The 26,719-nt window shown below is 40.1% G+C and overlaps 1 protein-coding gene and 1 long non-coding RNA gene across 2 annotated transcripts in view; one reads left to right on the top strand and one right to left on the bottom strand.

Moving 5' to 3' along the window:
• Nucleotides 1-8,340: 8,340 nt before the first annotated feature.
• Nucleotides 8,341-26,719, bottom strand: part of LOC124271945 — a 23,524-nt gene continuing 5,145 nt past the window's right edge. Inside the window, exons 2-11 of the mRNA XM_046707115.1 lie at nt 24,241-25,009; nt 23,422-23,560; nt 21,429-21,769; nt 20,429-20,549; nt 19,982-20,082; nt 19,354-19,513; nt 15,422-15,630; nt 14,445-14,563; nt 13,699-13,762; nt 8,341-8,640 (exon numbers count right to left, since the gene is read on the bottom strand). Of these exons, the coding sequence (XP_046563071.1) occupies nt 8,545-8,640; nt 13,699-13,762; nt 14,445-14,563; nt 15,422-15,630; nt 19,354-19,513; nt 19,982-20,082; nt 20,429-20,549; nt 21,429-21,769; nt 23,422-23,449 (1,239 nt within the window). The 5' untranslated portion in view covers nt 23,450-23,560; nt 24,241-25,009 and the 3' untranslated portion in view covers nt 8,341-8,544. The remainder of the gene's footprint in view (nt 8,641-13,698; nt 13,763-14,444; nt 14,564-15,421; nt 15,631-19,353; nt 19,514-19,981; nt 20,083-20,428; nt 20,550-21,428; nt 21,770-23,421; nt 23,561-24,240; nt 25,010-26,719) is intronic.
• The window catches only part of LOC124271946, a 7,108-nt gene continuing 1,238 nt past the window's right edge, over nt 20,850-26,719 (top strand). The window contains exons 1-2 of the long non-coding RNA XR_006897186.1: nt 20,850-20,947; nt 21,634-21,640. This is a non-coding gene — a long non-coding RNA (uncharacterized LOC124271946). The remainder of the gene's footprint in view (nt 20,948-21,633; nt 21,641-26,719) is intronic.

Here is a 26,719-nt window from a genome sequence, read left to right as displayed (position 1 = left end):
GTTCTGGGGCGGTGGTGTAGATGAAATGATAGAACAAGGGGTGTGGCTGACGTATTCATATTTTTATTCTCAGAGAATCTGGTTTGGTAAACAAGCAAAACATTGCTTTTATTAATACCTCACCGGTACATATATAATATAACAGAATACACAAGAACTGGATACACGAAAACGTCAAATTAATTCCTATCATAAGTAGTAGCAAACTGTCACTGACGCCTTCGGCTAGGTTAATAAAACGGGACGCAAAAATCCCCGTATACACCGCATCACAATAGTAAACAGAATTTATCTTAACGAATGTTTAAAGACAGACAGACAGATAGACATAGTTTATTAAAGTGCCCCATGTATGTACACAAGATATAAAATACATATAAAATACACACATAATGTTTTACATACATCTAGCCTTAACAGGCTTATGAGACACTGTTATCTAGAGGGTCAAAATATACATCATAGACAGATTTTTATAAAACCATATAAAACAACCTTAGGCAAAAATATCTTAAACCTCTCTTCATGTAAATATAGCATGAAATTCAGTCATATATTTCACTAACATGGTACTGACTAGTCGATTTGAACCACTGCTTCACGGTTCACTGACTGCTGAGGATGCATATTATCAAGGGTACAGCTTCATTAAGCCTTATGCAACCAACCATAAAATGTGTTGTTTTAAGCGGTGTGTCTTTTGGGAGGTCTATCTTATGGGAAGATACCGTTTTTTTCCATGGGGCGGGATATAAATGATTTATTATGCCTGATGATTTGTACAACACCACCCAAGCAGTGCACAACCGTGCACCCGGCATACATTGTAATTTGTTCAGTTGTAGAAAAAGTCATAGGAAAAAGTCATGTCATAGATTTGGGTAGGAAAAAGTCATAGGAAAAAGCCATAAACTCAAAAAGGTCAGTATTGATAATGTATTTATTTAACAAGTCATAACAATATTATCATCAACAGCACTACCCCCTTTGAACCTAACTTATAAAATTAATGTAATCATTCAAGTAAAATACATGACATCAGAAAATGCACTATCATCATAACACTTTCATCTGCAACAGCACTACATCAGTCAGTTGTCCTAGCACATTTTATTTAACGGAATGTTCCAGCCAATGCCGTGAAGAGTTCGGATCACAGTCTTACGGCCAGCGTGTCTTATATAAGCTGCTAGAAGGAAGCCATTTGAGTAAAAGCATTAACTGATAATCCCATGAGTTCATTAATCGGTGTGATATCGTCAAGCTCAAAGCTAGATAAACAAACAATCATGTGACTTGTGACTTTTAATTCCACCATCCGTTAAGAACTAAACAAATAATAATCTGTTCATTTCTCCTGTTTTCATAAGATCCCAAGACAAGCAGTGGCATAAAAAGGGCGCAGTTAACTTTTAGCGTGTCTGTATCCACCGACAGAGCAGCAGAGTTTCAAACGGGATTGGGTGGTCAGGCTCGCTGACTTGGTTGACACATGTCATCGTATCCCAGTTGCCTAGATCGATGGTCATGACGCTGATCACTGGATTGTCTAGTCCAGACTCGATGTTTACAGACTGCCGCCATATAACTCGAATAGCGCTGAGTGCGGCGTGAAACAACCAACCAAATAATGTCAATTTCATTACAAGAGCCTTGTTTTTTCTGTCATACTAACACAGGAGTACACAGTGACATGTACATAATACCTACATGTACTCTCCGTCACGAGTGTTGCAGCTGCGCTCGCCTGTCAGCCGATCTCCACACAATGTAAGTATGTAATCGATACCAGTACTGATGGTAAGTGGAGCTCATGAAATATACATCGATAATATTGATTAGGACTTTAGAAATGTACAATTTTTATAGACGGAGGATAACACGATTCAGCTTGTCGATTTCTGGTGACAGGTGCACTGACATAAGATCAAATCGATTTGGGTGGAATGAACTACAGTGTCGATGCATTTAATATACAGCCACATATTGTATTTGAAGTATCATCGTGGGCAGTTTTAATATGTTCATCACGACTGATAAGAATATGCGTTGTTTGCATATCAAGCAGAGATGAGCATGTATATATGAAACACGTGCTCTCTGTCAACTGTCTTGCGTATACGTGATGAAACTGGCATGCAAATTAAAAACAAACAAATTAGAGAATATTATAAATAATTAAACAAAATATATATTAGTACAATAATTACACATTATAGATTTTGTATCAGGAAATGGCGTACCGAGATGTCGTTTACATCAACACACTGTCTATACAATCAATGCAAACAACCAATATATTTTCGCAAATGCGTTATTTCGTTCTTGACAGGCATTTTTCGTATTCAAATATTAATGATATTATTCAAATATTGTCAGGACCCACAACGTAAGTTTATTCAATGAAACTGACGCCTATATGGGCTTACAGAATGTTTGTTTGAAAGAGGCAGTTCATACTTGTAAAGCTATACAAAAACAATTTTGAACTATTGACTAAACCTGGCGAATCCTTTGATGGGATGCACCCTTTTTTCATATCCTTGATGGGTACAATGACAAATTTTCACTAGCCTTGCATCTGCGCTTTTATACATTACGATGTAAGTATTTACTGAAATGTCGTACACGATAAGAAAATGACTAGTTGTACATAGCAATCGTAACGGTAATATACTACTTATACTTTGATAGGGGTAATTACATACGTAGATTTAAGTCTACACATTAGGGATCCAATTTTTTGTATCATGAACGTTGAGGGGTGTATCTCCCTATGCTAGCGTTTAGTCACGGTTAGGTGCGTTCTGGGGCGGTGGTGTAGATGAAATGATAGAACAAGGGGTGTGGCTGACGTATTCATATTTTTTATTCTCAGAGAATCTGGTTTGGTAAACAAGCAAAACATTGCTTTTATTAATACCTCACCGGTACATATATAATATAACAGAATACACAAGAACTGGATACACGAAAACGTCAAATTAATTCCTATCATAAGTAGTAGCAAACTGTCACTGACGCCTTCGGCTAGGTTAATAAAACGGGACGCAAAAATCCCCGTATACACCGCATCACAATAGTAAACAGAATTTATCTTAACGAATGTTTAAAGACAGACAGACAGATAGACATAGTTTATTAAAGTGCCCCATGTATGTACACAAGATATAAAATACATATAAAATACACACATAATGTTTTACATACATCTAGCCTTAACAGGCTTATGAGACACTGTTATCTAGAGGGTCAAAATATACATCATAGACAGATTTTTATAAAACCATATAAAACAACCTTAGGCAAAAATATCTTAAACCTCTCTTCATGTAAATATAGCATGAAATTCAGTCATATATTTCACTAACATGGTACTGACTAGTCGATTTGAACCACTGCTTCACGGTTCACTGACTGCTGTGGATGCATATTATCAAGGGTACAGCTTCATTAAGCCTTATGCAACCAACCATAAAATGTGTTGTTTTAAGCGGTGTGTCTTTTGGGAGGTCTATCTTATGGGAAGATACCGTTTTTTTCCATGGGGCGGGATATAAATGATTTATTATGCCTGATGATTTGTACAACACCACCCAAGCAGTGCACAACCGTGCACCCGGCATACATTGTAATTTGTTCGGTTGTAGAAAAAAGTCATAGGAAAAAAAGTCATGGAAAATGTCATAGATTTGGGTAGGAAAAAAGTCATAGAAAAAAAGCCATAAACTCAAAAAAGGTCAGTATTGATAATGTATTTATTTAACAAGTCATAACAATATTATCATCAACAGCACTACCCCCTTTGAACCTAACTTATAAAATTAATGTAATCATTCAAGTGAAATACATGACATCAGAAAATGCTCTATCATCATAAAACTTTCATCTGCAACAGCACTACATCAGTCAGTTGTCCTAGCACAATTTATTTAACGGAATGTTCCAGCCAATGCCGTGAAGAGTTCGGATCACAGTCTTACGGCCAGCGTGTCTTATATTAGCTGCTAGAAGGAAGCCATTTGAGTAAAAGCATTAACTGATAATCCCATGAGTTCATTAATCGGTGTGATATCGTCAAGCTCAAAGCTAGATAAACAAACAATCATGTGACTTGTGACTTTTAATCCCACAATCCGTTAAGAACTAAACAAATAATAATCTGTTCATTTCTCCTGTTTTCATAAGATCCAATTGCTTACAGCGTCAAACTAAAGGAATAATTAACTTGAAAGTGAAATAGTATAAAGAAAGTAAATAACTGGAGAACATGATGTTTTATAATAGTTATTTTTTCTATGACTTTTTTTCCATGACGCCTTTTCCTATGAATTTTTTTCTATGAATTTTTTTCCAATGACTTTTTTTCCATGAGGTAGGGTAAATGTGCATTGTACGTGCTTAGGAACCTTGAACTTGCAGTTACATTTAATTATTTGTGTACAGATATTGGTCTAGAATAATTTATCAATTCGTTTAGTCTTGAAGATGTACTGATGCAGGGACTCCATTATGTTCTTGTTGACATTGTTGGCAGTTAGAGGTGTTCCTAATTTTCACAGTTTGGAGTGAGTTTAGTTTTAGGCTGCACTCAGCAATATTCCAGCTATATGGCGGCGGTCTGTAAATAATCGAGCCTGGACCAGACAATCCAATGATCAACAGCATGAGCATCGATCAGCGCAATTGGGAACCAATGACATGTGTCAACCAAGCCAGCGAGCCTGACCACCCGATCTCGTTAGACGCCTCTTACGATAAGCATGGGTTACTGAAGGCCAATTCTAACCCGGACCTTCACGGGTTTCACAGTTTTGTCTTCTTGAGAGGGTACGTAAGTTTCAAAACATTTGAAGTAAATTTAGATATACCAGGATTATAATAGTAGGATACTTGTGCTTTTAAGTGATGGCTAAATTTGTGCACAATCGCCAACGTATGAAGGGACCAAGTAAGTCCTTCTAGGGTGGGTTGGGAGAAGGGGTGGTATGGGAGCATTGAGGGGGGGCAAGGCAGGCTGAGCGAGTGTAGGAATTGAGGGGCTATGGGCGGCCTTGACCGTGGAGTTTGTTATGGTTGGTGCTAGAGAGGCGGCGGGGGTCGGGGGTGGCTGGAGGCGCGCGGACTTCGGAGGAGACAGTAGTTGTTGGGAGGTAGAGTTGGCGTGAAATAATGATGGAATAGAGAGGCGCACGGACCTCTGAGAAGACAGGTGGTTGGAGAGAGGTGAAGTTATAGATGGCTTGATAGTGAGCAGAAAGTGGATCGAGATTGCTAGGTTGAGAGGTTGGCGCGGACGTTGGAGAGGACAGTCACGCACATATGGTGACTTTGGAGTGACTACATAACTATCCGTGAAACAATTAAGTAAAGAAACAATAGACGAGAGCTTTCAATACAACTGATAGCTCATGACAGGTAATTAATGACAGATGGTCGGATTGGGGTGTGCTGATAGTTATAGCCCGGGAAAGCCACTTTTAAGAAAACAAGAGTTGAAAATGGATTGGCTCAACCTGCAATGGGTATGGTTGAGTGATCGTGTGAATGTGGATCTCCTGGCAATGCGCTATTAGCTAATCCATGTTACCGTAAATAATGCAGATTTTTTAATATCGCTCGAAATTAGCCGAATTAAGTCAAAATGAATTGAAATTTGTGTCATGATGTTTATAAACATACGCTCATTCATTTACAACTTTCAAAACATGGAAAAACATGTATTTTGAGTAAAGTTAAAGTAAATCTTCTCGCCCATGGTCCAAAATGTTTTTCGCCCATGGGCGAGATTTTTTAATATCGCTCTACGTTAGTCGAATTAAGTCAAAATGAGTTGAAATGTGTTTCATGATGCTTATAAACATACACTCATTCATTTACAACCTCTCCAAAGCATGAATTCTGATCGAAATTAAACATTCTCGCCCATGGGCCAACATATTTTTCGCCCATGGGCGAGATTTAATAATATCGCTCTAAGTTAGTCGAATTAAGTCGAAATGAGTTGAAATTTGTTTCATGATACCCATAAGTATACACTCATTTATTTACAACCTCCCAAACATGGAAAAAACATGTATTTTGAATAAAAGTAAATATTCTCGCCCATGGGCGAGATTTTTTAATATCGCTCTAAGTTAGTCGAATTAAGTCAAAATGAGTTGAAATTTGTGACATGATGCTTATAAACATACACTCATTCATTTACAACCTCCGAAACATGAATTCTGATCGAAATTTAACATTCTCGCCCATGGGCCGACCTATGGGCGAGCGAGTTTAAATTTAAAGTTTTCGAAACAATTCTTTTTCATTTTTTCATCCTTGGCATATATTCATAACAACTGCATGTTTAATTTGGTCAAATCTCTTGTCAGAAAGTGCCCACAGTTCGGAGAGTTTCTGGACTTTTGTGAGTCCAGAATTAAATTGTGACGTGTTTTACGAAGTTGCACATGAAAACGTTCCCTCCAAATACACCATTAATGATCAATTATAATGGGAGACTTTACTTCTGATGATTCGAGGTAAAACAATTTATTATTCTTGTACCCAAAAGACAATGCGCGCAACAAAAGAGAAATCGCTAGATCATGAGTTAGAAAAGCATGAGGAAAGTTTACATTTATCAAATAGTCATGCTGAAAAACAAACTTTACTGGAAAAAAATTAATACAATTATAAACGATTTGGATGATATCAATAATTTTAAGATTAAAGGAATGGTGATAAGGTCGAAAGCAAAATGGATTGAACACGGCGAGAAACCAAGCAGATATTTCTTCAAACTCGAATCCAGACACTTTCTAGACAAAGCAACCACAGAAGTAGTAAAATCTGAAGGAACAATAATTACAGATAATGATGCAATACAGCACGAAACTAAAATCTTCTTGGAAAACCGCTGCAAATTCCCATCGTAATTACCAATTATTAAGAAATTCTGCGGGAAATAAACATTTATATAATACTCTTTTGAATTCATCCTTCATCATGCTCACATGCTATTCCAAATGGGAACGTGTTTTAGACAGATGTTTCACTGACAAAGAATGGATGATTTATAATATCATTCCAAACAAATGCACTAAAGGTACCTAACTTAGGTGGTTACAATATAGGATTATACACAACATTTTACCAACAAAGTCTTTTCTTTATAAAATAAAATACGTAGAATCACCACTTTGCTCCTTTTGTCAAAAAGATCTAGAAACTACTGATCACCTCTGTTGGAAATGTGAGGATGTAAAAGAAACTATGGAATAAAGTAACAAACTGGCTTTATACTGTTCAATTATCAGTAAACTCTACGTTTGAATTTTTTTTGTTTGGAATTAAAGGTGAAATTAATAATCATATAAATGTAATCAACCTTCTAGTCTAATAAAATATGTTCAAATGTGCCGCTAGAAACTATTTGCCTAACATCAATTTGATCAAAAAGAGGTTATTAAGTACTATGATGTTTTGAAATGTCTCCATTTATCAAATGGTACTGAACAAATGTTTATGTAAAATGATTTATATTAACCAATAATATTGTGTACATGTTTACATATTATATACCTCAGATGAATCACAATGTAGTGTCCGCTGTCTGCTTGTATAATCCTATAATGTATGCCTGTAAATAATATTGAAAATATTTTGGAAGTATATAATATAATGGAAGTTACGATTACCTTAGCGCAATCACTTTGAAAGCTTATGTTAAAGTATCGAAGTTACAATCCCCTCAGTACTAATGTTCTCAGCCTTCATTAAAGTATCGGAGTTACGATTATCTAAGCGCTACGGTTGTCGTAAGCCTATGTTAAAGTATTGAAGTTACGATCACCTTGGCGCTATGGCGCTCATCTGTGAGGCGGTGAGATAGCCTAAAAGTTAAAGCTTTCGCTCGTCATGCCGAAGACCCGGGTTCGATGCCCCACAAGAGTGAAGCCCATTTCTAATGTGCACTGCGTGATATTGCTGGAATATTGATAAAAGCGACGTAAGACCACACTCACTCATAAGTCTAGTTCTCCTTAGCGTTACGACTATCGTAAGTTTATGTTAAAGCTTATGATATTGGAGTTACGATCACCTAAACGCTACGGCGGATTTGTAAAACAAGGTCCAATGATGCAGGTATGTCTCATGAGCTCACATCCTATCGTCTAGGCAGATGACACAAGCGACTCTCACTTGAGTGTGTGAGTGAGTTTGGTTTAACGCCGCTTTTAGAATATTCGTATAATATCATGGCGGGGGACACCAGAAATGGGCTTCACACATTGTACCCATGTGGGGAATCGAACCCGGGTCTTCGGCGTGACGAACGAACGCTTTAACCACTAGCCTACCCACCGCCCCGACTTTCGCTTGAAAGTAGATCCAGTGTCCTGATATGATAAGAATGTTCAGACTTCATGTACAGCATTATATCAACTGGTCGAGTCACAGATGCTCGAAGTGTGTTAGGTTGCGCCATAGAACGAATGAAGATCACTTGGAGACAGGCTGGAGATTTTCAGTTGATATATAGTAAAAAATAATCTCTTACAAATTCTCCACAGCCTCACTGAAGTTCATCAGATCTTCCAGATTGTTCAACTGCAGGTCAGTTTTGATGTAATTGTGGAAGAATTCTGGGACCTGTAAACAAAAAAGAACTTTATCGTTGAGCAGTAATTAAATCATGTGAAAATTCTACATATCTGCTTTAGTAAATGCACAAATTTAAAAGTAACTGACGACATCTGTTCAACCATTACCAATCAAAAAGCAAAGCCTAAAACGTTTTAAAAATATTTTTTTCGTTTCAAATTAACAAAGTAAAGACAAGTAAAAAGAGGACTGGAAACACCGTGGCCCTAATACATTGATCATTGGTCAGCGGTATACAAGTAGGTAGAATGATAATTCTATGCCTTTTTCACCCCAGTCAAGACAACCTCTAAACAACTACGGACAAACAAACCAGTGGTTGATATTATGATGATCCGGTGTCACGCAAACACCGAGAATTGTATCCGATCCAACCTAGCCCCCTCTGAAGACAAGCAACAATTTGCTGAGGGCGTGTTTAACCAGTTTCATATCATAGCCTCATCCCATCTCCACCTCTTCCTCTTCGTATGAACCCATACCTCCATAACTGCAGTTATCAATGGAATAAGGTCCACGTCACCCTAAGGTAATACACATAGACAACAACACTGTATATTATCTTACCTTCATGTAAAATACTTTAATTTCATTGGTCAATGGCGCTTTAAGAAGTTTCCGTGTGACAACTTGAAAAAATATTACCCACTGCCAAGGTAACCGCCAAACTCCACCGAGAAGCTGTATCGCGAACAATCATATGACGTCATAATATGACGCATGCAGAGCCGTTCGAAAACCGTTCGATTAAACATAATTAACTATTTTTCCAGCAATTTTAAGTTTCACTGAATTTAAAAATCCAGTCGAGAGGCAGACGCCATTTTGTTTACATGTCATATAGTTGGTAGCGATCCTCCAAATAAAATAAAAAGATATTTTGTCTGATGCACGCCTCTTTGTAGCAGTGTCATCCATCGCCTACCGACTCGGGTAACACTGCTACAATGAGGTGTACTCAGACCGTATTACCTTCGAGAGAAGCATACAATTTATAATACCACTGCGTTAGTGTCATGAATATTCACTTACTCACATTACTACCATCTAAAGTCCTGCATGACCAAACATTTCTCAACTTAATACCCATACTTCATAATCTGAACCTAAAAGAACCTTTTCTGCGATAATTCAAATGCTAATCAACTGGCAATAACAAACCCTTACGCATGTCAACGATCGTAATTACGACATTAAGTGTCACTCAGTACCCCGATTCGACTCATAATTACGTGTAACTCATCCACATAACTTCAGGATTCTTATCAAATTCCTTATACACCTCACCGAGCATTACTTGTATAAATTAAATATATACTCAGCAGCAAAAGAAAACGTCAGTACGAATTCAAAATTAGACAGGCACTATAATAAAATCATTACAGAAATGGACATAATAAGCGGATCAAAAACATTTTTTGTGTACAATATGTTGACACATTAATGAATAACTCAATTTCAAGACATTAGGTGAACGTTTGCAGTCCATTGAAACCCTTGACTTCAGTATCTAGTGTGACCACCACAAGCGGCATTAATTGCATCACAGCGTCTATGCAGTGAGTGCACCGATCGATTGATGAAGGCCATTGGCACCTTGAACCACACTCTGAGAAAGGCCTGGCGCCATAAATCGGCTGTGTCCGACCTTGGTATGACATTATTCAGTCTCCTCTGAATTTCATCCCAAAGATGTTCAATTGGGTTTAAATCAGGACTACAGTCAGAATTGCAAATTATATCATTGTACAAAATTGCCACATAAATATAAATAGTACACATTTTTATCATTGACTAATACCCAACAGCTTTCTTATATGTGAAAATTTTCCGGACTCCACCAAAAAAGTTCTTTAAGAAACTATCATCACTGAAAACGCAAAAGTTGTTATCTGTCGCGTCGGGGTGAAACCGCAGAAACGGAACAGCCAGTCATGGCGGGGGACATCTCAAAATCTATTCCGGGAGACCTATCGGTTCCTCGTCTGTCGTAGTGTCATAGTCACGACTTAAAGGGATGACAAGTGGTGCCACAGTTGCCTGTTGTAAGCCATCCCGAGACCAGTAACCTTGTTCAATGACGTTAGCTATCTTGTTGACACAGTTTTGCCAAGTTTCAGTCGTGATTTTGTTGAGGGATTCCTTAACCAAAACCTCTATGTCACGTAATCTAAAAGTTGTGTTTGATCTGGCCCCATCTCCTTTGACAATACCCCATATCATTTCAATGGGGTTAAGGTCACAGTGATAGGGTGGAAGTCGCAGAATATCGTGACCCTTACTTTTTATGTAACTGTCAACTTTGTAGAAAGGTTCACCTTTGTGGGTTTTTATGATCTCACATAGCTGAGGCTTCGTTCCCTTTGAAGGCCGTGCGATCTGAAATTTGTCGAGCCATGATATCATATAAGAAAGCTGTTGGGTATTAGTAAATGATACACATGTGTACTTTTTATATTTATGTGGCAATTTTGTACAATGATAAAATTTGCAATTCATCGGTCCGTTTCTGATTCAAACGGACTGTAAAGGCTGGCCACTGCATAATGTTGACACCGTTCTGCTGTAGGAAGTCCCATGTAGCTCTGGCAGTATGGGCCCGGGCGTTATCATGCTGGAAAATGTTGTTCCGGTGACGTGCGAAATGTGATATGACGTGGGGTCTGAGAGCTTGGTCGATGTAGCGCACCGCAGTTTTGCCGCCTCCTCTCCCTGGAACAAGGTTCTGGAACACCACAGGACCCACACTCTGGCTCGAGCCTATTCCACCCCATACCACGATGCTTGCACCTCCCCATGAGTCTCTGTCCATAACACAATGGTCTGAGTAACGCTGGCCACGTCGTCGCCATATTCTTGTTCTGCCATCTGCAGTTCGACTCTCATCTGTGAGAACAGTTCTCCATTGCCTGTATCCCCAGTTTTGGTGTTGTAGGGCAAACTGTAGACGTTCACGCCGATGACGAGGGATGAGGATAGGTCCACGGTAAGGTCTACGGCAATAGAGGTTCCCGCTGTTCAAATGTCGGCGTACTGTATCAGTACTGATTGGTTTTCCGTGTGTTCCCACTGTCTGGCGTGCTGTTTCGGATGCCTGCATGAAGGGATTCTGTACATGCTGTCGCACAACATGGCGGTGTTGTTGTCTTGTGGTCACCCTTGGTCTGCCAGTACGGGGGCGATCATTTGTGGTGTTGGTGGCCCGGAAATGTTGCTGCAGTCTGTAGATGGTCCGAACGTTGACCTTGTGCAGTGTGGCCAGCTTCAAGTCTTCCTAGCGCCTGGTTCCTCTGAGCTGTCGTGAGAAGGGGCATCCTCCTGACGTTGTAATGTGAACGTTTCAACCAGGTTTGAGGGTGCATTTTATAGGGCTGGTCCTTGTGAACAGCACGTGCAGCATGAGTTGCATGAAAAACATGGAGAACACCGTACCATCACCGAGGTCAGGTTGCGTTTTTTAGACCATTTCCTGGGTTCCATTCTGAGTTTGGGAAGGAATGTCTTTGCTCAGGTAAAGTTGGAGATGTTGTCAAAAATATACAATCAAAACATTAAATGAATTTACATTCCAAACTGACGTTTCTTTTGCTGCGTTATATATATATATATATATATATATATATATATATATACGCACAAAATGTCTAAAATAGTACAGGTGTTCAGTCATAAATATTGCATAGATAAATAAAAACAGAATGCCTTTTTCTCCAACATTTTTCGTTCTTTACTCTTCAGGGAGATTGTAGCGGTTACAGTATGACGTCATTACATATATATTGTGACGTCACAATAGGGACAACATTCTAGAGCGACAAGGTCACAGCTTGCAATGGTTTAACATTGGTTTGTACTTGTCTATGAGTTTGTAGAGGCAGATGAAACTAAAACAGTTTACTTAGACACAATGGTCATCAAATCGGGGCGGAAATTGGACACAGACATCTTCTACAAACCTACAGATACGAAACAATATTTAATCTTCACTTGTCATCCGAGCCACACCAAAAGAAGTCTTCCATATAACCTGGCACGAAGAATATGTACAATAGTTTCAAACCAAGACACCCGCAATCAAAGACTGAATGAACTTAGGACGTTTTTACTATTACGGGAATATCCAAAATCCCTTGTTGAAGACGGAATATATAAAGCTTTACAGCTTAATAGAGAAGATCTTTTGACGATGAAACAAACCAATGAGGAAAAAGTAATTGCTTTTGTATCTACTTAAAATCCGTTGAACCCAAATGTGTTCCAGAACATAAAAACAAATATGTGCATCTTAGAACAAGATGAAAAACTGAAATCAATGCCGAAATCTAGAAAAATAATAAATAGCAAAAGACAAAATCAGAATCTTAAAAAGATACTAACAAAAGACAAATTTATTTTAAAGAAACAGAATTTATCAAATCCTACTGTGTCTAGATGCAACAGAGGTAACTGTGGAACGTGTCGACATATTGTTGAAGGACACTCTGTAACTTTCACGAGACACGGAGAATTCTAAGTAAAACAGAATTTTGACTGCTCTTGCAAAAACATAATATATGTCATAACATGCACAGGCTGTAATGAACAGTATATTGGTCAATCAGAAAATTTAAGAGCCCGGGTTCGTGTCCACAAACAACAAATAAAGTGTCCCGAAACCCGATGTATCCCACTGAGTGAACATCTAGATGTCTGTGCAAAAGGAAACGATGTTAAATTTACAATATTTCCTTTTTATCAAGTTCAAAATTCGGACAAAGTAAAACGAATTTTAAAAGAACACTACTTAATAGACAAGTACAAACAAATGTTAAACCATTGCAAGCTGTGACCTTGTCGCTCTAGAATGTTGTCCCTATTGTGACGTCACAATATATATGTAATGACGTCATACTGTAACCGCTACAATCTCCCTGAAGAGTAAAGAACGAAACATGTTGGAGAAAAAGGCATTCTGTTGTTATATATCTATGCAATATATATATACATATATATAGATACATATATAATCATGATAAGTATGATGTTATGAATATATCAGTTGTTTACCTCTTTTGACATCTTGTGAAGAAACATCAGTTGCTTTCCCGTGAGACTTTTCAGCGAAGAATGTCTGAAAAACAGTCTGAGTGAGTGATTGTAGTCACATCGGCAATATTCAGCCTTGTTGTGATTAAAACTAGTTCTACATACGTGATAAATGCAAAGTTGAATTATAAATAAACTGTCGACGAACGACAGTAATTAAGATCACAGAATTAGGTATAAAATTAGTTTGTAAATCTAAAACTTTCTTACTATTAACACAATACAATATACATACAGGCTATAGATCGCCAACAGCTGAAGGTAGATTACCATACTAGGGACCATGGGGACTTACGGTGCTTTTGCTAACTGCATGGACCCTAGCTGGATTTACATCAACCCTCCAGTCGTGGGCTTTTGTATTCCAGTTTAGCCAAACATTCAAAGAGCACATATTCTACGATTAAATAACATGTGGTAGGAAAACATTCATGAATGAAGAAGGGACTTAAATATGACGCTCAGAGGTGGCCTCTGAGCAACTAAAATTAAGACTAAATAGAGGTGCAGACATATTCTGAAACCAGGACACATTTAATGTCCATCATGCTTTCATTTCAGTGACTTAGGCCACTTCAATCTCGCAACTCTTGAATCGAAATTAACAGATTCAAATATCTCACTAATCTGAAGCATAGAGCTCCGTCAACTGATAAGACGACTACGATGAAACTTGTTCCCATTGTCAAATGTTATCAGATACTTACTTTTCCAAGTTCAGGTTACAAAGCCAGGTTTGGACATCTTTTTGTGACCAGTTGGCTGTACCATACGCGTCCCGACCAGCATCAGACGGTTGGGACTTCACAACTGCTGTTGTCTCCCCCTGAAACAATTTGGAAGAAACCTGTAGCAATGAGATATGCATAAGACGGTGAGTAAAGGGAAATCTCGTTAATACTGACGGTACCAGGTGAATTCGTCCTGATTAATCAATATCTGTAATAACAGAGTCATTGTTTTAGAGTAATATTCTGTGTACACGCGTCTTACAAAATGATACTAAATCGGGGTTCCCGGACCCACCCGGTTTTACTGTATCCGTATACTGACAACCTCTTAACCTATGATCATTATTTCTGACAACCTCTTAACCTATGATCATTATTTCTGACAACCTCTTAACCTATAATCATTATTTCTGACAACCTCGTAACCTGTAATCATTATTTCTGACAACCTCTTAACCTATGATCATTTTTTCCGTCAACCTCTTAACCTATAATCATTATTTCTGACAATTTCTTAAGCTTCTTATCTGCTTGAGCTACACTGAATATATTTTCTAAGGTGGTATTTATATCATTCGTAAACAACACAGATGAAATGTTAATGTGTTTTTTTCTCCAAGAAGGAGCAGTTCAAAGCTTCTACCTCAACAAATTAATTCCTTCCACTTCACCAATGGCCCATCACATCCTCAAAGCAAGTTCGGCATGACTTACAGGCTTTCCAGCAGGGCTTTCCAATGCGTCAAATCGCTGCTTTTTCACACTTTGCTTTTACACCCACTTAGAATATTGTTTATTTCGGAGTAAGCTATGGCATTACCGTTGCTATCTATCATTTGAGATATAAATGCTCTGAAAAGCTTTTGTCAGATGAAAAATACTCCTGTAAGGCTCGTTTAAGAACATAGGTGTTTCACGTATGTATCTGACTGGACAGAAATGTTGTCACTCACGTCAATACTATCGGCTGACGATCCCGCGTTGCCTCGAGCACCAAGTCCCTTCACCAACTCCGAAGCTTTCTTTTCGAAAGGGAATTTTCCGCTGAAGTTGAAGTAGAGTTTTGTAGCTGTTATGAACCCCAGCCAGCCATCAGGCTTGTAGTCTCTCTGTAGAAGGAGGGGTATTATGGGCTTCTGAAGGCTATAGGCATACTCAGCTTCTGTAATGTAAAACCGTTTAAACTTTGAGTCAGATTCGATGTGATGAAATGTTTCCAGCCAATACTCTTCTGAGATATAGTAAAGCACTATTGTTTTTTTTTGTGAAACCAACTAAAGGCATGCATCATTCACATTTTGTTTGTTTTTCAAAACTGACTGAGTGAGGATGGAGGATTTACTTTATCTTCAGGGTCAACTGCTTATCTCAAACTAGGTGTGACATGTAACATGGTTAAAAATGTTGAAAATGTCCTTAGTCAGGTTATATTGGAAAAAAACTATCCTTTCAAGTTTTAGATTGGAGGAAACATTCCATTTACGGATTTGATCGAAAGATATTGTCCCTTTTAGGATTAAAGAGAAGGTAACTGTCCCTTCCAGGATTAAACCCAAAATTACTGTTCCTAAATAAATAAATTTAGAATTAGATTTCCTTTCAGATAAATTTAGAATTAAATCTCCTTTCAGGGATTGGACCGGAAGTGACGCGTTCAATAATGACGTCCTTGCTGAAGCTGTCAGATATTGGGCAGACATGTCTTCTAAAACTGTAATATGGAAGCTTTATCATCCACATTGTTATTTGTCACAAACCGGTCTGTATGTACGAAACTGGGTACGAGTGAGCACCTGCTTGACAACCGTGTGAGTACCTACACCGAAACATCGCATTAAAGAATAACATTGCAATAAAGAAGTTGACTGTCCATAGAACTTCGATTGGAATCCCAAAACTGATTTTTTTTCTCATATATCGGGTTTTTTCTTTTACACATTCGGCACTTGGCATTGGGCATAGGGTATTTGGTATTTAAACTCTTATAATGCATTTCATTAACACATTTGGTGAGTGAGTTTAGTTTTACGCCGCACTCAGCAATATTCCAGCTATATGGCGGCGGTCTGTAAATAATCGAGTCAGGACCAGGCAATCCAATGATCAACAGCATGAGCACCGATCTGCGCAATGGGGATCCGATGACACGTGTCAACCAAGCCAGCGAGCTTGACCACCCGATCCCGTTAGTCGCATTTTACCATAAGCATGGGTTACTGAAGGCCAATTCTAACCCGGACCTTCACGGGTATAAACACATTTGGAATTCGAAACTTCAGCGTCCTTGTAACTATACTCTTTGCACCTTCATCTGTTAAACCTGACTATCCTCGACGTTGCCGTGCACATAGTCAACGGACCTGAAGCCCTTCCTGCTTGCAAGCGTCAACCCTCTATCGAGCAAGGAGGAACAATGTAAATATTCATTATTTCATCCCCCTTCGAATGTACTAGGGCTCTTTGTATACCTGGATAACTTTAAAACATAAACAACCAAACTACAGTTTCCGATATTTAAACCTCAAATCTCAGTTTTCTTAACAATCGGGTTTCGGGATTTTAATCCCGAATCTGATATTTTTGCTTCATATTCCGGATTCGAATCCCGAATCTGAATTTTTTCTCATATTTGGGTTTTTCCTTTTGCACATTCGTCATTCGGCATTGGGCATTCGGTATATGGTATTTGAACTCGCATTATGCATTTCATTAACACATTTGGTAAGTGAGTTTAGTTTTACGCCGCACTCAGCAATATTCCAGCTATATGGCGGCGGTCTGTAAATAATCGAGTCAGGACCAGGCAATCCAGTGATCAACAGCATGAGCACCGATCTGCGCAATGGGGATCCGATGACACGTGTCAACCAAGCCAGCGAGCCTGACCACCCGATCCTGTTAGTCGCCTCTTACGAGAAGCATGGGTTACTGAAGGCCAATTCTAACCCGGACCTTCACGGGTATTAAAACATTTGGAATTCGAAACTTGAGCCTCCTTGTAACTATACTCTTTGCACCTTCATCTGTCAAACGTATCTATCCTCGATGTTGCCGGGCACCCTCGGAGATAGTGCACGGTCCTAAAGCTCTTTCCGGCTTGTATTCATGAGCTTTCGTTGAACATCGAAAATAGACCAACAAAGTCAATAATTTGAAAAACACATTTTTTAAGGACAATAATGCATCAATAGCTATCTGAGATCAAAGGGGAAATGCGCCAGGAGGAAATCTGTTTGTTTGTTTTGTACTTCTTGTAATTGTATGACACATTCCTTCTTACTGCTCATGAGAGAATTTGAGATTGACACATTTGAGGGCAATAATGCATCAATAGCTAGCTGAAGACGAAAGGGTCAATTAAGCAGGCTTGTTTGTTTTGTAATTGTAGTAATTGTATTAAACATTCCTCCTTACTGATTATGGAGTGTGATTGTAAGACGTTTATCCACTCTACAAGGCCAACTATCGGGTTTGCTGATGAGCAAATTTGAGATTGACTCATTTGAGAATTGAGCTCATTTAGAAACAGTATATAATAACACCTGCACCTCAGAAAGGTTCATATCCAAAATGGAGTCTGAGAGAGTTGCGTTTCAGAGGTACCTGTTTGAATTGTACAACACCAACAAGCGAGTATTGATTTCAAGAGATGAATATCAAAAGACCATAAATGAATTGTTGGTAGCTGAATCATCAACAAGGAAGTCCTCTCATCAGTATTATCTGCTCAAAAAGTGTGCAGTCCTTCAATACGGTGAAGCGAAGAACTTGATTAGAAAGAAAGAAGAGCATGAAGATCCTGTATATTTTGTCTCCATAGAAGACACTTTTGGCATCATCCAGAGAGCCTATATTGCAACAGGGTGGTAGAGACAATATGCTTAAAACGTTACCAAGAAGTATGCCAACATCATGCATGAATCCCTGAGTTTTTTCAAGTCTTCCTGCATCCAATGCCAACAGAAAAGGAAAAGGACAACTAACAAGTGCGTTGTTGTTCGCCCCATCATCTCCAAGGCCTTCACGAGCACAAGTCGACTTGATTGACATGCAATCCATGTGTCAAGGTCAATTCAGATGGATTATGCATTATCATTACCATCTCACTAAGTTCTGTGTGCAGAGACCATTGGCCTCCAAGAAGTAGTGTATCAGTTGGTCGACATCTTCCTGTTCATTGGTACACCACCAATCTTGCAGAGTGACAATGGTTCAGAGTTTGCTGCTGCCGTCAGTGTCACAGGAGGAGGTGTCACAGATGTTGCCTAGCACTAAGATCATACATGGTAAACCACGTCACCCCCAATCCCAAGGTTCCATTGAGGATGCCAAATGTGATGTGAAGGATATGTTAGTATTGTTGTTTGTGTATGATGCCTAGTGTAGAATCTGCACAAATACCGAATATACACACACAAAAATCAGATTCGGGATTCGAATCCCGAATCTGAAAAAAATATTCAGATACGGGATTCAAATCCCGAAGTCCGAATGTTTAAAGAAACTCAGGTTTGAGGTCCAAATATCGAAAACTGTAGTTTGGATGTTTATGTTTTTTCCAACGAGCACCTAGTACATTAGAAGGGGGATGACATATAAGAGTTCAAATACCGAATGCCGACTGTCGAATCCACAAAATTACCGAATATGACAAAAAGATCAGATTCGGGATTCGAATCCCCAATCCCGAATCCGTTTCTAACTTCATGATGCTCAGTAATTACAGAGATTTTGTTATGATATGCAGCGGCGAATACAGCTTTTTGAGAAAGGGGGTGCACACTGTTGAGAAAGACGGGGTGCACACTTCTTTTTCACCCGTTTTCAATGGTCATTTAATATCGGCCTGTAATACAACTGAAGCTACTGTAGTCGTCCAACCCACCTGACCTGCAGTTCTGATTCAGCTTGTACCCCTCCGACATACACACCAACACAACAGACGCGTTCTCAACGGCCTCCGCCATCGTCTGCAGCTTGGACCCCTCCATGTTGTCGATGTTCATCCACACCTTAAAGTTATGGCCTTTCAAAAACTCCTTCACCTTCAAGACAAGTTTAATATTTAGAAGAATAAGATCGGATTTGTTTGCTTTTACGCCACTTTGAGCAGTATTATAATGTCCGATCGACGAGAACGGAAAGCACATTTACCATAATGCTGAAACCCAAAATGAGGTGGAAATATAGCCAGAATAAGTGAGTGAGTATAGTTTAACACCGCTTTTAGCAATATTCCAGCCATATCACGGCGGGGGACGCCAGAAACGGTCTTCACACATTGTACCCATGTGGGGAATCGAACCCGGGTCTTCAGCGAACGCTGTAACTGTTAGGCTACCCCACCACTACAACCAGGATAAAAACCTAGGTTTGCTGCACGTCAAATGGACACAGTCCACACTGAGAATTATAGACACAACCTCGTATAGATAGACATCCGAAGAATATACCAAAGGATTAAAACAGTAAATGTTCTGATTAGTTCATGTCGGAGTACAAGACAAAAATACCTTGATAAGCATTTTCTGATCCGCCCACTGATAACTGATCATTATGTGACCTGCATCCTTCACCTTTCTGTCCTTCTTCATAACATCCTTCTTCTTCAGTTCTGCTCGAAATTAACGTGGGATACAATCTTGATAACAATTGACAAAGTACCACGCCATAACTTGAATCAATCTTTCAGTTCACTGACAGTTAAATCTGGGCGTATTGTCGTAAATATTTAATCGCCTTTCATTACATTCACATGCATGGTGGGGACGCAACATTAAATATTCCCGTAAGAAGGACCAGGTACTTTTGGCCAGAATACATTTTTAGGTCACTCCTTCAAACAGGCATGTTTCTGTGAAAGGAGGATCAAATTCAAATGATACTTTTCTAATTGTACTGGTTGAAATGAAACAGGTTTTCAAAAATAAATGTCCAGTAAGGAATGGACGTTCTCTCACTTTGGTTCTCTCTCTCCCCCTCCTGGGTGATGACCCAAAGTGCGCCCCCGGAAACTTTGGACAGTTTATTGTTTTGTGACTCGTTCAGTTTTCTCAGTATCGCCATCAGTTCAGCGTTTTCCTGAAAACATCATATACAAATAACCCAACATCAGAACAAGTAGGGACAAATAGGATTGTTGTAGTTCTTTAAAAACAAAGCACATCCGTCACTCCAAAGATCGGGATCTATTCCAAGGATGGGTGAACGAAGAAACCAGGGCTGGATGTCAATTGTCGTGATATTTGGGAATATTGCTATAAGCGGACTAAAATCCTGAATCATTTACGAGATAAACATCTTGAGCTGGGCAATTTCCGGGTGTCGTTGAGTATTTGAAGCACGGGAGTTCATTTGGAACTGATGATGTTGACCAACACAAGATGTTTATCGACATTGTAAGCAGAAAAGTACACCAAAGGTCCACACGCGTTTTTCTGTCTGCGCTCATTGACATCGAGTACGGGTACAGCAGTGAAGTGTCATCAGCCGACCGTTCTGGTTCCATGATAGCATTTGCTCATTTGTCACGTCATTCGACTTTACGTTAAAATATGATCTGATCGATGCCACCACTGCTGACTACGCAACAATACAATTTGTATGCATTAATACGCAGCGAATAGTCTTGAAACTTCAAGGAATCGAACACGATTCGATCATGTTTTTCTACCAGATTAAAGAACACAGTGACTTTTGGTTTGCAATGTTAAATAATTTAATTATAATCATTTGACTGGATCATTGATTTATGTTGACATCTCTCACAGCGAGACAAGCAAGCACTTTAAGCACTTGATAGCTTACCCCACCATTTTCCTTACCCGACTCTCATATCTATAACAAGTGGTAAAGACGATGAAATTCATTTATTGAAAAAAATTAATTTGTCAGTAAATCCTATACTCTGAACATACATATCACACAACAGGTTGATGAAACCTGACTTTAATGACCTACCAAGAATATACGTTGATTATCCTTGTCGAATGCAAGCTCCCAAACACACTGAACTGCCTTCTCTCGCTCATCATCCGATCCTTCCTGCATCACAGTCATTAGTACATTGATCGCTCCCTTCTCTGTGAGGATCTTCTTATTGTCGTCATTCTTCGCCAGTCCCGTGAGCCCGGCTATCAGCTCAGACGCAGAGAAGCCGTTGCAGCGATGACGTTGATCTCTCCAGGCGTACAAGATCATGTTCAAAATTATGGTAAAGACGGTACTGTCAGCTAGAAGAGCTTTATTGTCATCCTCGTCGATTATGCTCGCCAGCAGCAGAAGAATAATCATTTTAATTTCTGTTGAATCAAGAAAGGTGGAAAATTCAAAGACTCTGAAGTGAGTGAGTCTAGTTTTACGTCGTTATTTCTGCAGTGTCATACTGGAGGATACCAGTTATGGGCTTCACACATTGTACCCCTCTGTAGGTTAACCAAACGTCCCCTGATAGACTATGTATATGTACATAGCTTTGTTTGTGAAGCGGGTCCCATGGTACAAGATTTTAGGAAGTTACATCAAAAAAGCCTAATAGAATATTACCCCATCTAGCAAATCTGGAACTTATCATTCTCAGAATGCTGCCATTTTGTTTCTTAGAAGGTGTGATTTATGACTTGTCACAAGCTATTTGGGACAAATTGTAAATACACAAACTTCCTATGGTCTGAGGACAAATTATATTATCATAATCATGAGCCTCGATTAACGTGTAAGCAATAGGGCCTGTTAGTGTCGCGAGGCTCTACTTCCGGTACTAAGCTGGTTCCCAGCTTCCTTTGCGCGCGCCAATTTGCGATATGCGATGCAGCCTAGTTTACTTCCGGTACCAGATTTCCGGTGACAACTTATATTCAAGAGCCAGTTCTGGTTCCAAACATTCTCTTCCTACAGAGGTTACTTGTCATAAGACGGGTGTTCTAATTACGGCCAACGCATTCTCCCCACAGAGGTTCATATCTTCCTACGAACCTCTGTTCTAATACGGCCATATTTCCCAGTTCTCGTAAAATCCCCTAGCGGCAAAAATCGCAACACGAGTTATCTCCCTTCTGTCTATCCAATCAGAACACGTGTAACATCGACTTAGATCCAACCTGACTAATACAAGCAAATATGGGGCCACAAATATCCCTCCTCTGCCGGGGACTTGTGTTGATGTGACACACAAGGCATTTAATGGCTAGCTTATCCGTTGTCAACGAGGGCGAGGGAGACGCCATTGAAGCGCTATTACATGACTGAGTTCTGTCTAGAAGAAACGTTTGCGCATCGCGCAGGGGAAGAGGTTCTAGTTTTCCCGAAGCATACGGAAATTACCGAGACCTTGCGAATGATCACTTTTGAAACAACGTCGCTGATTGCACAACTAAATCTGATTGCAACCAATCACGAATCCTGAACACTCGCACCACGAAAGGGCCGTATTAGAACAGAGGTTCGTAGGAAGATATGACAAGTAACCTCTGTGGGAAGAGAATGGGTTCCAAATTGCGCGACCGCCAAATATGAGTTTACTAGACCGGACAGATGTTGACAGTCCTAATAGTTGCCTAATTTGGGGATGGCTTGATCGGAAATTTGTTATTCCTGCAAGTATTATCGGTTCCTGACAGCCATAAGGCCTATCGAAAAGGTTTGAAACGCTGTTTGTCACCGGAAGTACTGAGGTCTCGCGAAGTGCCGTGACCTACTTACGAGCCCTATTGGAATACGATCACATGCATCAACCACGTCAACGACTCTGACCACTCGATCCCGTTAGTTGCTTCATTCGACTGCCACAACTTTCTTCATACCAATTCATTCTTTGGATCTTCACGTCAACAGTAATTAAAGATATTTGTTTGGGATATGGCACTACTAACTATTTTTATAGGTCGACAGATATAGCATATACAGAAATATATTGTATATATTGCAGTATTTCATTCCTGTCGGCGCCACTCACCTGGGGCTTCACCTTTGAGGTAGCCCATGGCTACAGAAACTGTTCCCAGTTCCCTGATAGGTTGGCGGGTGATGGGGTTGTATGTGCAGTTGTGGAGGACACCCGTAGCAGACTGGAAATAGATGTCACGTACGGATACCTGCACAACAACGATGAACAACAGGCCGTCAACAGATTTACTCAGCAAACTATTAATTGTTGTTTCTTTGTTTCTTTGTTTGTTTAACGCCGCACTCAGCAATATTCCAGCTATATGACGTAAATAATCGAGTCTGGACCAGACAATCCAGTGACCAACATGATTAGCATCGACACATCGACGATGTCATGTGTCAACCAACTAAGCGAGTCTGGCCATCCGATCCTTAAAGTCGCATGGGTTGCTGAAGACCAATCCTAACCCGGATCTTCACAGATCAACAAACCATTAAAAATGAATAATAACAGACCTTCAGCAAAGATTTATAATAGCTCGTCAATGTAGATACAAAACAAAAAATATTTGTTGATAATTCTATGGAGAAGCAACTTCAAGCAAGTACAATATGAATGCCCTCCTCCCCCCACCCTCCCGTAAAATTTATGTACAAAGTGAGTGACCCCTCTTGCATGTCATGTTCAATGACCTCTCTCTCTCTCTCTCTCTCTCTCTCTCTCTCTCTCTCTCTCTCTCTCTCTCTCTCTCTCTCTCTCTCTCTCTCTCTCTCTCTCTCTCTCTCTCTCTCTCTCTCTCTCTCTCTCTCTCTCTCTCTCACACACACACACACCACACCCAGCCATACGAACGTTCCCATTTGGTGCAATGTTGAAAGTACATACTTTGTCAGGGCTACCAGCTTCCTTCAGAACAGCCTCCAGGTCCCCCACAAAATATCGCAGGAGGCCACTGTTGCAAACCCTCTCGCCGAACTGGACACTGGCGTCCGTGTAGTTCCACAACAACCCCTAATATCACGGACAAATGTGTAGCTGCCCTCTGACGTCAGCTGTGCTCGAGCTACTTTATCCGTCAAGAACTCAAGTTTCCTGGCTTTAAGATACAAACTATACGCCTTGTATATAACATCTGCAGCACGCGTGTAGGACAGGTACTCTGCGAATATCCGTCTGTGTGACTCATCCGTGTTCAAGTATGAAAGTCCTATTGCCTTATGTGCGAGCACCCTAATCCGTTTTCCGTTTGACGCCAAAGCGGGATCGTCTTCGAGAGCATTTACTAAGGAGTTGATGTCTTCAAACCCGGATTTTAACATAGGATGTTTGGTGACTAACTGCTGAGCCAACTTCAGACAGTCTTCATTGAAAAGAGGTATATCCGTACTCATTGTAGACAATAGGGTTGGAGTCTGGTCAGGTGGTTTGCTGGGAGTATGTAACCCTGATTCCTCTTGGGTCTGTATCAGTTGAATGTCAGATGTAGCAACTCCGTGTTATAGTTGAACTGGATAGCTCTGCATCCAAGATACCGATATTGTTTTCTCCAGGAAGGTGAGGTTCTTCGACTGTCGATGCCAACTTACGGTCTGGAGGAACCACAGGAAAACTCGTTCCACATACTACAGGAAGGAGGATGTTTTGTCTACTGCCCCTGTGGTTGTCTGGAAAGAAAGAGGTAAAATATTATTTTTTTATTTACATTTTGTTCAAAAATACAGCATCCGTCGGGTATTCTACACTTTTGAGGTGTCATGACGACCTGTGATTAGTAAGTAAATCCCAGTGACTAATTAGTAATATCTTGTTAACACAGAGAGATTGGTGCGCGTGCGTGCGTGTGTACGTAACAACTCGATTTCCAAAGTTTGCAACAACATGTTAATCCTCTTGACCGTTCAGTAAACGAGTAATTTAATTTCCTGGGGCTGTGATTCTTTAGAAAAAATCTTATATTTGACAGTATTGTCTTACTGAGTTAATAAATATCATTGTATATGCTTATATCATACAATTGATGTCCATCATGTTTTTACTGAAATCTATCTATACCGGTACTGGACATGCAGTCTGCCTCTTTTAGTATGTTTACTGGGTGTATACAATTTCCTTCTACGTAAACGTTTTACGTGGTGTTTTACACTGTCAGAGATGGAAGCACATGGTGAAGTGGCGTGACTATCTCCTTCAACAGGTACCGTGAGAGCCTCGGGGTCATCTCTCTGATCACCTGCTGAACCGCACCCCATCAGCTACCATCATCGAGGACAGGAGCCACAGGAGAACAATGTTCAGGGAAGCCAGGGGGACCACTCACCCATAACACTGAACCGTTATGTATCTACCGTTACGGTTTGGGGCATACCAAGGAGACGAACTATTAGAACTCGTAGACCTTGTATGGTTGCCAGTGACTACTGGTAGTACAACTAGACCGACCTAGGACAAGGCGTTAGTATTAAGTCTCCATTGCGTAATAATATCAGTCCTAGGCTGAGGCTGTGTCTTTCTAGAGACAGTTAAGTTACCAAATTTTTCGAATAGACGCTTATGATCAAGGCACAGATCTCGGGGACCAGCTAAAGTAACAGACAGTCAGACAGAACAGACAGACAGACTGGCAGACAGAAAGAACAGACAGACAGACAGAAAGAACGGGCAGGCAGGCAGACCAGACCAGACCAGACCAGACCAGAACAGAACAGACCAGAACACAAAGACAGACAGAACAGAACAGAAAAGACAGACAGACAGACAGACAGACAGACAGACAGACAGACAGACAGGCAGACAGGCAGGCAGGCAGGCAGACAGGCAGAAAGAACAGAAAGAACAGGAAGTCAGGCAGACCAGACCAGACCAGACCAGATCAGATCAGAACAGAACAGACCAAACCAGACCAGAACAGAACAGAACAGAACAGAACAGAAAGACAGACAGACAGAACAGAACAGAACAGACAGAGAGGCAGGCAGACAGTCAGACCAGACCAGACCAGACCAGACCAAAACAGAACAGAACAGAACAGAACAGAACGAAAGAAAGAAAGAAAGACAGACAGAACAGACAGGCAGGCAGGCAGGCAGAAAGAACAGAAAGAACAGACAGGCAGGTTGACAGACCAGACCAGGCCAGATCAGAACAGACCAAAACAGAACACAAAGACAGACAGACAAAACAGAACAGAAAGACAGGCAGGCAGGCGGGCAGAAAGGACAGACAGAACAGGCAGCAGGTAGACAGGCAGACCAGACCAGACCAGACCAGACCAGACCAGACCAGGACAGACCAGAACAGAACAGAACAGAACAGAACAGACAGACAGGCAGTCAGACAGGCAGACCAGACCAGGCTAGACCAGACC

The sequence above is a fragment of the Haliotis rubra genome, unplaced genomic scaffold (genome assembly GCF_003918875.1).
Source record: "Haliotis rubra isolate DU_JTF1 unplaced genomic scaffold, ASM391887v1 Scf1646, whole genome shotgun sequence".
Taxonomy (NCBI): domain Eukaryota; kingdom Metazoa; phylum Mollusca; class Gastropoda; order Lepetellida; family Haliotidae; genus Haliotis; species Haliotis rubra.
Note: the sequence above shows the minus strand (reverse complement) of the source record. Positions and strands in the feature narration are given on the sequence as shown.